The sequence below is a fragment of the Sceloporus occidentalis genome, unplaced genomic scaffold (assembly GCF_023333645.1).
Source record: "Sceloporus occidentalis isolate IW3139 unplaced genomic scaffold, rSceOcc1.0.p SCAF_5, whole genome shotgun sequence".
NCBI lineage: Eukaryota > Metazoa > Chordata > Lepidosauria > Squamata > Phrynosomatidae > Sceloporus > Sceloporus occidentalis.
In genome coordinates, this window is record NW_028316985.1 from 27,549,323 (window position 1) to 27,562,780 (window position 13,458).

The 13,458-nt window shown below is 40.9% G+C and overlaps 1 protein-coding gene across 1 annotated transcript in view; it reads left to right on the top strand.

Moving 5' to 3' along the window:
* Positions 1-13,458, top strand: part of STAB2 (stabilin 2) — a 98,687-nt gene that overhangs the window by 67,051 nt on the left and 18,178 nt on the right. The window contains exons 46-55 of the mRNA XM_089527976.1: positions 387-434; positions 624-707; positions 2,057-2,203; positions 5,538-5,678; positions 8,759-8,818; positions 8,976-9,152; positions 9,289-9,381; positions 10,555-10,701; positions 11,468-11,524; positions 13,079-13,202. Of these exons, the coding sequence (XP_089384102.1) occupies positions 387-434; positions 624-707; positions 2,057-2,203; positions 5,538-5,678; positions 8,759-8,818; positions 8,976-9,152; positions 9,289-9,381; positions 10,555-10,701; positions 11,468-11,524; positions 13,079-13,202 (1,078 nt within the window). The remainder of the gene's footprint in view (positions 1-386; positions 435-623; positions 708-2,056; positions 2,204-5,537; positions 5,679-8,758; positions 8,819-8,975; positions 9,153-9,288; positions 9,382-10,554; positions 10,702-11,467; positions 11,525-13,078; positions 13,203-13,458) is intronic.

Here is a 13,458-nt window from a genome sequence, read left to right on the forward strand (position 1 = left end):
TTGCTGGCTATAGCTAATAAGAATTGTAATTCAATAAATTAGAAGAAGTGCACTTGGTCCACCCTGGAACGAGAACATTAAACACCTGGTGTTAAGAGATATTTTTAAAAGAAGCAATTGATTTCAAAATGGCTGGAAATCTTATTAGCAGCTGATCTACTACTGTTATGCATATATACCATTTACTACATATACCACCAGCCTAGAACAGTCTGGTCTCTTTAGACAGATCTGCAGAGTTCCAACCCTGGCAAAATCATCAGCTGCTTATCCAATGAAGTATACAATCCTGTGCATATTCTAGTGCTGTATGTTACATGGGATTATTAAAAGAGTTGCAATTATGATTACCACAATTTATTTTGTTGTTCTTATTATCATTGCAGGAGCTTTCAATGGATTTCAATACTACTCGATTTAATGGATATTTAATGGTAAGGAGGCTGCATGTCATGTTTTCTCAAGTCCTGATTTCTCTTGGTAAGTGTTATTGCATATGTACTGAATGTTTAACAAAGGAAAATGTCCTTCCTGTTGATTGACATGATAATTTGGAAAGTGCCACTGCTTGAATCTAACAATGGTAGAAATCAAATTTAACATTTTGCATTCTTTTCTTGTAGGATGCTGGTGTTAGAGACATGGCTGGAACAGGCCCTTTTACTGTCTTTGCACCAAGTAGGGAAGCATTTATAACTGAACTAAAAGTAAGCAAAAAGACTTTAATGCTGAACAATTTATTATGTTATTTTCCCAAATAATGAGAAGTTTCAGGGCTACTGAGTTTAATTTTCTGCAGGATAAGAGAACACTGGAAACCTCAGGAGTCCTCAGACTTCAAATATTTGGTTTCTTTGGAAATATTGCTGTTATGTGCCTTCATAGAATCATAGAGTTGGAAGAGACCACAAGGGCTATCCAGTCCAACCCCCTGCCATGCAGGAATTCTGAATCAAAGCATCCCCGACAGATGGCCATTCAGCCTCTGTATAAAGATCTCCAAGGAAGGAGATGACACTACCCTCTGAGGGAGTGTGTTCCACTGTCGAACAGCTTTTACTGTCAGGAAGTTCCTCCTAATGTTGAAGTGGAATCTCTTTTCCTGTAGCTTGCATCCATTGTTCCGAGTCCTGTTCTCTGGAGCAACAGAAAACAAGCTTGCTCCCTCCTCAATATGACATCCCTTCAAGTATTTAAACAGGGCTATCATATCACCTCTTAACCTTCTCTTCTCCAGGTTAAACATCCCCAGCTCCCTAAGTTGTTCCTCATAGGGCATGGTTTCCAGAGCCTTCACCATTTTAGTCACCTTCCTTTGGACACGTTCCAGTATCTCAATATCCTTTTTTAATTGTGGTGCCCAGAACTGGACACAATATTCCAGGTTGGGGCCTGACCAGAGCAGAATAGAGTGGGACTATTACTTCCCTTGATCTAGACACTATACTTCTATTGAGGCAGCCTAAAATCACATTGGCCTTTTTAGCTGCTACATCACACTGTTGACTCATGTTCAACTTGTGGTCTACTTGGACTCCTAGATCCCTTTCACATGTAGTCTCATTCAGCCAGGTGTCCCCCATCCTATACCTGTGCATTTCATTTTTCCACCCTGTGCCATTCAAGTAGTTTCTGAATTATGATGACTCAGTCTAAGGCAATCCTATCATGGGATTTTCTGAGCAAGATTTGTTCAGAGGGGGGTTTCATTTGCCTTCTTCTGAGATTGAATGAGTGTGACTTACATGGCCATGCAGGATTTCAAACCTTGGTCTCCCAGAGGCATAGTCCAATGTTCAAACCACTACACCATGCTGGCTCTTATTTGGAAATATACAGCAGAACATAAATGGAGGCAAAGATGCTCTTCTATAAGGCAGCAAATCTGCTGACCTGCGTCAGAGAGTGAGAGATGAACAGACAAACTGGCTGTGTATCTTCCACTGTTCTATTTTACTCAAACTAATGTCTTGTCATGTTTATAACCATGACAATATGTGTAGTGTACATTATTTGCCATTTCCCCTCTTTAGCTGTTTTCTTATTCTCTTCCAAGGTTAATGACTGGTTTTCCAAAGGTGTCATGCCCCAGATTCTTCGTTACCACGTTGTATCGTGTGCAGGACTGCTCTTTAATGACCTGACATCAGATAAAACTGTCACCACTCTTCAAGGAGAGCAGCTTAAGATCACATTTTCACAGGTAACCAAGCTTGGGAGGATATGGCTATAATTATATCTTCATTGGAAGCGTTCGGAAGACAACCTGCTCTCTCGATCCCTGTCCCTCATGGCTAGCGGCTCAGGGGGGACCGGTGGTAACCTCGATGTTACACCGGATTATTAATACATCTTTGAGGGACGGGCAATTTCCATCCAGCTTGAAATTGGCCACTATAAAACCGCTGTTAAAAAAGCCCTCCCTCGACCCCCTGATACATAGTAATTATTGGCCAGTCTCGCTGCTGCCATTTCTGGGGAAGGTGATCGAGAGGGCGGTTGCAATCCAGCTTCAATCGATCTTGGATGAAACGGATTATCTAGACCCATTTCAAACTGGCTTTCAGGCGGGTTATGGGGTTGAGACGGCCATGGTCGCCTTGGTCGATGATCTCCGTCTGGGCATCGATAGGGGAAGCGTGTCCCTGTTGGTGCTCTTGGACATCTCAGCGGCTTTCGATACCATAGACCATGGTATCCTTCTGGAGCGCCTGGCAGAGGTGGGAATCGGGGGCACTGCACTCTAGTGGTTCCGGTCCTACCTCTCGGGAGGTTCCAGATGGTGCAGCTGGGAGACGTGTGCTCCGATAAGAGGGCCGATATAGGTTATAACCTATAAAGCCCTATATGGCTTGGGCCCAGGATACCTTGAGGACCGCCTCTCCCCATATATTCCACCCCGCACCCTCAGAACATCTGGGCAGCAACTACTGAGGGTCCCAGGGGCTAGATTAGCCTTCACAGCAAGGAGGTCATATTCCATCTTCGCCCCGACCCTCTGGAATACGCTGCCCATAGAGCTCCACTCGGCCACCTCCCTGGCCCAGTTCAGGAAGGAATTAAAAACCTTCCTGTTCCGACTAGCATTCCCCGACACAAGCTCCAGCTAGTCTTTCCCCCCTCTGACAGCAGTGATGGCTGGTTGACGGGGTTTTAATATTGGTTTTAACAGTTTTATTGTATTTGTACTGTTGTTATTTTGATTTGCTGTGTTGATGTATTGTATTGTTTTGATTTGCTATGCACCGCCCTGATCACAGGAAGGGCGGTATACAAATAAAATATTTATTTATTATTATTTATTTGTCTTGTCAGAAAATTGATGCAGCACTCTGTGATGTAGCAATAGCTGACATAATAAATAGGAGCCAAAAGAAAACTAATTTAAATGATTAATGACAGATATGAAAGAGAACAGTCCATTAGCTACATTCTTCTTGCAATTTTCATGTTTTCTAGTGAAGCTTGTGCATAAGAAATCCTTAGATTCTGTTATCTAGTTAGCCAAGGGCTCATCCCAATTGACCAGAAGCCTCAGGATTTTGCAAGCTGCATGTGCTACATAGCTTGTCCTTCATCCCCTAGGAAGCTCTTGGGTAGGTCCCCTGTGGTTAAGTCGCTGGTCTAGTTTATTTTTGTGCATGAGATGGAGGTGTAGGAATCATCTTGCCCATTGCTGTCAGTGGCAAAATGTCGAGCCAAGAAATAGCACTGAATTGTTTAATTCTTCAAAGTGTTAATATGTTTTACTTTAAAAAATGCAGAATTGTGTTCAAGTTGTGACATGCTACTGCACTGGATATTGTCTGATCTAGAACGGCAGTTTCTTTGACTTAATGTTCCTGGGCTTTAAATTTTCTTCTCATAGTACAAACTTATGGAACACCTAATGCTTTGCAAATACAACTTGCATTGTTGCAAGTAACATATAATCAAGTCAAAAGCAAATGGGACAAAAGACTCTCTGTTCTCCCCAGAGCTTGAGGAAAATATTCCTTCACTGGCTACAGTATGATGACAGAAATATTCTGGAAGTCACAGATTTAAAGAGTAAATTCTCCAAGTATTGTTTTCCCAAATGTAAAACTAAATTGGCCAGAAGATGATTGACAACTTTCTAAGTAATACCTCTTCTTGCTTTACTTCAAAATATCATCGTTCTGCCCAAAGCCTTATGTATGCTTTGGCAGAAGAGTGCTAGTTCACAGTATTACGTGTAAGGAATTGTTTAACATTAGAAATCCAGCTTCCCATCTGTCAGATCTGTCTACACCTTGAGAGTCCCGTAGTTGTCTCACAAGTAGTGGTGGGTAATGGCCAGAAATCTATGGTATTTCCACAGTCAGAGTGATGGTCAGATAAGAAAGCAAGACCTTGCTCAGATTAATTATTCGCCCCAGAGTCATCTGGTGAGGAAACTCATGGTGTCACACACGCACATCCATTTACCTTCTCCCAAACCACATCATACAGAATCCTTAATAGTAGTTTTGTACTGATGTTACTCATCAATCATAATTCCTATATATCACTGAATGTAATAGCAATAGTTGTGACATAAAGAGCTAGAAAAATTAAATTTATGCCTTTAAATTACAATATCATACACCCAGCAGAAATATATTTATTTGTACATGGCTTCATGTGCTCCCAATATTGCTACATTTCCACTACTGTATCTGGTGCTATATATGCAGGTCCAGTCCCAGACTTTGGAACTCCCAGACTTTGGAACTCCATCAGTCACATGGCATGGGTGGGCATCATTCTCCTTCTGAGTCAAGAGATTTTAGTTTCCATACAAAGATGTAAGGTTTTAAAGAAGATTTTAAAATAATTTTTGAAATTAAAATAATTAAAATTTAAACATCTTAAATTTTTATTTAAATTTTATTTTTAAAAAATAGAAAAAGATGGGGAGCCCTTCTTTCTCCTCCCACTGAGACTTGCCCCACCCACACCATCTCTTCAGCACTTTAATGGGGCACATTGAACACCACAGCTCATTTCTGCCCAAAGGCAGACAACTGGAGAGCAGTGGTGTCACACACATCCCCCCTTTAAAGTGTCACCTGATGTGGCCCTCACCACCATGACCCCAGTAATGACTCTGCTTCAGCATAATATATTGTCTGAGGGATTTGTGTAGCTTTCTATGAAGGTTTCTTTCACTTGAAAAAAGCTTACCCAAACAGGTAATCTGTTCAACACTGTTGAATATTAACTTATTATATTTATTTATCTCTTGCCTTTCTCCCAGCATAGGGCCTCATGGCAGATAACAACATATATATACATTATATATATATATATATATCTCAAACTATTTTTAAAGCTATAATAATCCTGTGCATACATACTTTTATTTGTATGTAAATCTTCTTAAGATTTATATAAACACTATTGAAAGGGAATGTTTTTTGTCATCTACTGCCACCAGGGGCAGATTTGTTTCTCTTGTTCTGTTTTGTCATATTAAAACATCATGGCCATGGGTCCATGAAAATAATGTGGTCCTTTATGTTTTATGCTTTCAGAATTCAGTTTTTTTGAATGGCAAAGCTAAGATTCTAACTAGTGATCTGATCTGCACAAATGGAGTAATACACATCATAGACAAGGTCCTAATTCCACAGAGGATTCAAGACTTCCCACGTGGGCAGCCAACTCCTGTAAAGGTGAATAACCTTTATATTGGGAATGATATCTATTTGAAAGTTGCTCAGTGAGTTTTTATTACTGTACCCTGTTTTCCTTCAAGTGATTAATTAGCTATTTAACTGGTCAAAATAAGGTTGCAATATGTTAATTATATGATATGTTAAGGATTCTTTCTTTTTGCTGAAATACCAAAATCATTCTTTTTGCAGTTTTTGGAAACATGCTTTGTTTTATTCAAGAGCTGCAGTTTGATTATTTGCCTCAGTGCTTCAAGTAATTACTGTATGTTACAGCCTGCACATCTGACATGATGTTGTTTTCCTTCTTCAAACATATGTGTGGAAGAAGATTTAAATTATCTGAAAGGGAATAAGGACAGATGGAAGGAGGACTTGTAACTCTTCAAACTGTTTCCTGCCCCTATAGCAAAACAAATGTCCTAGCCTAGTGTTACTTCTTCCTTAAGTCCAAATTAGCCTTGATGCTATATGTATCACTTCAAATGCCACTCTTTTGAAAGTGGTATTAACAGCTGCTGCAGGCAGAGAAACCTTCCTTTGGAATATGGGTATGGGTGAACATCTTCCTGTTTCACTAAAATCCTGATGAAAACTGAAGGAGTAGGGCCTTTGGCACCTATTAACAAGTTGTTGGGGGTATTTTTTTTTTAAGTAGCCATGATAGTTTAAGTGACTTGAGTAGCATCATGTCTAATTTGGCCTTTTTTTTTGTACTGTTCCTTTGGTTAGACAAGGTCTGTTAGAACTTAAAACCCTGTTTTAAGAGAGCAAGATGGCATGTTTTTGTGAACACATTTACCCATGTGGGTGCAATTTGGGTGCAGTCACACTAAAAAAATGTTGGATGAGACCAAAGGCTTATTGAACTCAGCAGCCTGTTTTCCACAGTAGCCAGTCAGGTGTCCATAGGGAGCCCACAACAGGAAGCAAGAATGAGCCTTGTTCCACAGCATGCAATTTCTAATCCAGGAAATAACATAACCACTGTGATACTACTGATAGCTTTAGGACAGGGGTAGGCAACCTTTTTGAGCCAGGTGTCCCCCAGACCACGGGGGGGGGGGGGGGGGATAAATAATTAATTAAATAATCGAGGACAATATTTTCAAATGGAGGACACATTTTTTAAAATGGAGGACATGCGAAAAAAATTGATGATTTTTTAAAAATGTTAATATAAATGCATGTTTCTTAGGCATGATCAAAATGGAGGACATTTGGGCCTCAGAAGCTGGCTGATATCAATATCACCACCATCATCATCATCATCATCATCATCATCATCATCATCATCACTATCAATGTTAAAGCAGACTTTTAGCATTAAAAGCACCGAAAATACACAGAAATACACTTTTTTAACTCCATATTGTTTTGTTTTATCTAGCATTGTATGTTTTTAACTTTTGTAAGCCGCCTTGATCATTTTTTATGGAAAGGCGGGGTAGAAATAAAAATTATTATTATCATTATTATTGGAAAGTCACACTGTCTCACGTTCAGAAAGAGTGAGTGCATGTCTCAGAAACTGACTGATATCATCATCATCACCACTATCATTGTTAAAACAAAGCAATAATAATAATAATAATTTTATTTATATACCGCTATTCCTTTTTTAGATCATAGCGGTGTATTATTATTAAAACAAAGCAGACCTGTACAAATGGAATGGAAATCCTCCTCCTGCTAATCTTCTTCTTCTTCTTCTTCCTCCTCCTCCACCTGCTCCTTCCTTCCTCCCTCCTCCTCCTCCTTCTTCCTCCTCTCTCCTCCTCTTCCTCCTCCTTCCTTCCTCCTTCCTCCTCCTGCTCCTTCCTTCCTCCCCCCTCCTCCTCTTCCTCCTCCTCTTCCCCCGCCCCCTTCCTTCCCTCCACACAGCTGTCAGGCAGCCGTGGGAAGGGAGGGAAGGAGGAGGAGGGGACCCCCGCCCCTTCCTTCCCTCCACGCGGCTGTCAGGCAGCCGTGGGAAGGGAGGGAAAGGGCAGGAGGCGACCCCCGCCCCCTTCCTTCCCTCCCCACGGCTGTCAGGCAGCCGTGGGAAGGGAGGGGAGGAGGAGAAGGCGACCCCCGCCCCCTTCCTTCCCTCCCCATGCCTGTCAGGCAGCCGTGGGAAGGGAGGGAAGGAGGAGGAGGCGACCCCCGCCCCCTTCCTTCCCTCCCCATGCCTGTCATGCAGCCGTGGGAAGGGAGGGAAAGGGCAGGAGGCGACCCCCGCCCCCTTCCTGCCCTCCCTGCGGCTGTCAGGCAGCCACGGGAGGGGCGGGAAGGAGAAAGAGGACCCCCGCCCCCTTCCTGCCCTGTCCAAGGAGCAGCCCCTCCTCTTGAGGCTGGCTGGCCAATGGGGGCAGGCTGGAGCTCCAACAACCCTCCCCCTGCCAGCAGCCATTGGCCAGCCAACTCCAGGAGGAGAAACTCCTATTTAGCCCTGCGTGCAGCCGTGCAGGCGCACGCAGGGCTACAGGAAGGTGCGGGCGGGGATGGCGGCGGTGGCACACTGTCTGCGGCCCACCCTCCTCGGCGCCGGTGCCGCCGCCGCAGTACTGCCTGCAGCAATCAGCAATCAGGGGGTTGCCAACCCCTGCTTTAAGCCTTATCACACAAGGCTGGCAAATCACAATTACAGCAGGATAATAGCCTGGTTGGTAGTGGGTAAATCTCACACAATGTCATGTCTCTCATGTTGCTGCTTTGCATTCCAATCATTGGTGGTCAGTACCTTTTCACTAATGGGAAAAAACATCAATGGCTCCCAATATTGCTACTTTTCTGCCACTGTATCTGATGCTATATGTCCCTTCCAGTGCAGTTCCACTATTCTGTCAGTCACATGACATGAGTGGGCATGATTCTCCTTCTGAGCCAAGAGATTTTAGTTTCCATACTTCTCAATTCATTCTCACAATGCTTTCAGCTACCTGGACGCTTCAGTTATAAGATGTTTCTGAAGGCAACAAACATTTTTTTATAGTTAGCATATAAGCAATTAACACATCACTAATTTCTGAACCACACTGCTTTTGCTGTTATGTTTCCTGGGCAGAGAAATAAACTTAGCAAACAATTTACCTCCTTAGGAAAACCTCAAAATGGTTGCAGCAAAAAATGGGTACATCCTCTTCTACAACATCATAGAGGTAAGATGATTTGGGTTTGCAAGTCTTTAACACAGCATTTGGGTCCACAAGTCCGATTGAAAGAGACTTACCCATCCTCCTTACCCATACTCAGTAACTTAAATATAGCTTAAAATACCATTGTGGCAGTCCTCATTTCCTTTCTTTCTTATTTCAGAGTTCAGGATTGATTAGTCTTATTAATGACCCTCTTCATCAACCAGTCACCTTGTTCTGGCCCTCAGATAAAGTAGTCAGGGGTCTCTCCAAGGACCAGCAGGATTTACTGTTTAAAATGTCTGACAAGGAAAAACTACTGCAGTACTTGAAATTCCATGTTATTGGAGGTGCTAAGGTGGGTGTTCAGCATTTCTGAATAACTTCTGAAACAGAAACAATTGACATTTTCTGTTGTGTAATTCTGAATTCTCTGTTCCTCCATCCCTCCTTTCTTTTCTCTCCCTGTCCTACATTTTCCTGGTATCTTCTAGATTTTTGCTTATGCACTCCCTAACTCTGATTCACTGAAGACACTTCAAGGCTCTGATCTCACTGTGACATGTGGTGATGATGACACAAATATTGTGAGTACGTCAGAGGCTGTCCAGATTTTCAGCTAGGATATTTTTTTAGTTTTAGCTGGATTTGCCAAGCATTGAATTTTGGGCTTCCTACATGCAGAGGTTATGATGTATCACTGAATGCTATTGTCATTCCTCTTAGTATGTATAAATGACACTGTGGCCTGTAGATGATACTGAATATCAAACATTTCTTCCATTGTTTTTATCTTATTTATCTTGATGCCCTTGCATTTGAACACTCAGTTTCAGCCAGAATGACCAGTTCTAGTCAGAAATTTTAGACAATATAGTCTCAGATGTTTGGAGGGCACTAGTTTGAGGGAGACTGGAAGGGAACATGGGAAGCAAAACTGAATCCCAAGGAACTCTGTATGTTCCAAAGGGGAGAAAAAGTAGTCTCCCAACTACAACCTCTGTAAACCTGTCCTCTAGAAAGGAGCAGGACTGTAGAACCTGCAACTTTTTAAAGGAATAGAAATAATGCAGAATCTCCCAAATCCACAACCCAGAAAGCAATCCAGAAGGATATAATGAGTATGACCAATGATACTGAAAGCAATGTAGAAGTTCAAAGTGTCGGCAAAATTAGACTACCTCTATAGTTCTGCCAGCATAGGTCATTGGTTAAGTGTTCAAGGGAGTTTCACTCTCCAAACCCCAACAGAAGCCATATTGACATGGGTGCAGAAGCTTTGGCTTCATTAAAGAACACATAAAATTGACTAGGGTTAAAGAAATGACTGTTCATTTAAGAATGAGTGTTTTAGTCATATGTAAGTACTTATTTCCAGTAATTTCTTGACATCCAATAGCAGTGTCCACAGAGGGATTTATTATTATTATTAACCTTTATTTATGAAGCGCTGTAAATTTACAACAATAAATTCTTATGGTACAATAATAATTTATCACCAGTTAATATAACAATAAAATAAAACATAAAAATAACAAAAGCAATATGAATATACAACATCACTAGACATATTGAATAAAAATATTATACAGGAAATATTGGCTTTAGTTTTTTGTTTTGTTTTGTTTTTAATTCATATGTTGGTCTAATCTTTCTTTGCAAACAGAACCAGTGAGTCAGCTAGCATTCCTTTGATTGTGCTTTCGAAATTTTCCTATACTCGGTGATCTTCTAAAACAGATACAACTTTTCTTGTTAAGGGAGAATTGTTCCTCAGTGAAAAGATGTGCAAGATAGTACAAAGGCACTTGGAGTTTGATGGTGGTATTGCTTATGGTATTGACTGCGTGTTAACAGATCCTGTTCTTGGAGGTCGTTGTGACACTTTCATCACTTCTCAGTTACCGGTCAGTCTTCTTACCCTTCTCAGTTTTAGGCTGATACAGTGCATTTTTCGTATGTGGGTACCCCTGCATGTACATGGGAATTGTTGCATGTGAAATGTTAGATTAGAGTCTTGCAATGCCAATTCAGATATGTTCCACTGAACTCTACAGAATTCAAAGACATAGCAATGTTAGTCTGGAAAATCAGTATGGAAAGGGCTCTTGCAGAATGGAAAGGGCTCTTTGAGACTAAAATCTCAAAGGTGCTGCAAGATCCTTTTGGATTTGAATTCTATAGTTCAAGTAAGAGTAATAGATTTACAGATTTCTATAGCCGATTACAGGAAAACCCTATAGTTGGCTACTCAGATGAATGGCCCATTGAATTAGTAACATCTGATGTGCTGCATGATTTCCAGCTCTATGTAAGAATATGTTCCAGCTCCCATTTATCCTCCATATTGTTCATTAGTATGAACTTGTTCTTATTGTTGTCTCCCACACATCCATTAAGTATATCCTGTGTTTAATATGGGCAGGGCTTCTACGGTAACAAGGAGTTTTGATCTTGTGAGAAATATCAAAACATATACAAAGAGGGAGAGAAAGAGAATGAAATATGGTTTTGGAAAGAAAATAGTTGTAAATATGGAAATTGTGATTAGGGTTTCAGCTGATGTAGCTGGATGGATAATGATTTTGAATTTTAATTATTTTTTTACTGCTGTGTTAGCAAACTTTTTATTAAGTCTTCTAATTTAAAATATGTAACTCTCTTTCTCAACAGGGAGACTGCATTAGTTGCTACAGAACCTTTCAGTGTCCTTTGGGGAGCAAAGTAGTGGTAATTATAGCTCTATACTTTTGATTCTAAATTAAACATTCTAATTGAAAAGAAAATGGCAAACAGACAAGCTGTAAATACGTTGGTACATAAAGGAAAGCATCAAAATGATGTAAATATTTTTGCATTGAATCATGTACACTCTAGTCCTTGAAAACCTGTGCCATAATAGTTTTTAAGATACCAAACAATTTTTGAGCACTTATTGGCAAAGCACTCCCCATGCTAGCAATTAGAAGGCACTATTCCATCTTTTTCTACTGAATAGGCTTTTCATAGTAAGACAAAAAGATGGAATAAGCAGTAGCAAGAAATAGAGGGTTTTCTGGTCATGTTGTGGGTGAAATGAGAGAGTTATTAGACTGCTGGGCAGTGAGTGACAGACATCACTAAGACACTCAGACACCCATGACTGCACTGTACACAACAACTCAGAAGCAACGCATAAAAAAGACCAAGCCCTTTCAGAGGCAAGCTGAAAGATGCATAGATCTAAATTCTACTGTTAGTCCCAAGTAGAGCATACCTATTAAATCCAAGAGATGTACATATATGTTGATTTATCTTAAAGCAGTTCATGCTATGGGTCTACCTCACTTGGAACTAATCAATAGACAGTTATCGGAAGGAAGAGGGCACATAGGGCATGATATAAAGTGGCGGTGGAGACCTATGGGGAATAGCACAGCTGATGAAAAGGAGGGGTAACCTGCAGCTGGATCAAATGTAGAACACCCCTCCACATGCCCTTTAAAGCTAAATCACACTGACTGGACTGGGTACAACCCTTACTCGGAGATTTAATGCACAGGAGCAAAAGGAAGCTCTGCTCAACAATTGGCTAAGTATGGAACTTTTGGGCCCCATGTCCCCTCAACCTGAATGCACATGCAACTTGTCATAAATGATTATTTGTCTTTGGCAGTGATTGATTTATGATGGCTTTATGATTGATTTGTAATAGCATTATGAGAGATTTATGATGTCATTATGATTGATTTATGATGGCATTATGATTTTTATTTACAACCTGATTATGACTGATTTATGATTGAATTATGATTTATTTATGACATATGTGTTATGTCATAAAGTTGTGGCCATCTTTGTTATCCCATGAAATTGTGTCCAGCCCACATTATCGCACCACAATGAGCAGTAGCAAGAAGTGGAGGATGTTCTGGTCCTGCTGTAGGTAAAATGGGAGAGTTATTAGACTGCTGGGCAGTGAGTGGCAAACATCACTCAGGCACCCATGACTGCACTGTACACAACAACTCAGAAGCACTGCATAAAAAGACCAAGCTTTTCAGTGGCAAGCTGAAAGGTATTCATGCATTCACAGGTCTGAATTCTACAATTACTCCCAAGTACAGCATACTCATTTAATCCATGAAATGTACTTATGTGTTGATCTACTGTACAGCAGCTCACTCTGCTTAGAACTAATCAGTAGGATACGGGCCCAGTACTGTATTACATGTAAAGACTGTTAATGTCTTGTTTTTAATTTTTGGTTTTGGTTTTCCCCATCTACAAATTTGAAATCTTCAGGGAGAAACAGAGTCATGCACTTACACTATCGCTCATCGAATCCTGTCAGGCTGTCGGAAGGCTTGCTCTATGGTGGTCAGGGTACCACAGTGTTGCAAGGGATATTTTGGGAATGAGTGTCAAGGTGAGACTTCCCTATCCTACTTTTCTGTATCCCCTCCCCAACCCCACCCCAGTAGTGATAAAACTACTGCTTTGGAAAAGACAGCAATTCTGATCTAGAAAATGGCTCAGAAAGGAACAAGGTCCACTCTTCTTGTCAAATCACACAAAATGATTCATTTCTGATGGATCATTTCTGAATCTGTGCATGGTAGCCTTTGACATTACTAGGGTTCTTCTGCCCTGGAAGATTAGTGCCATAGCTTTTTGATTATGTA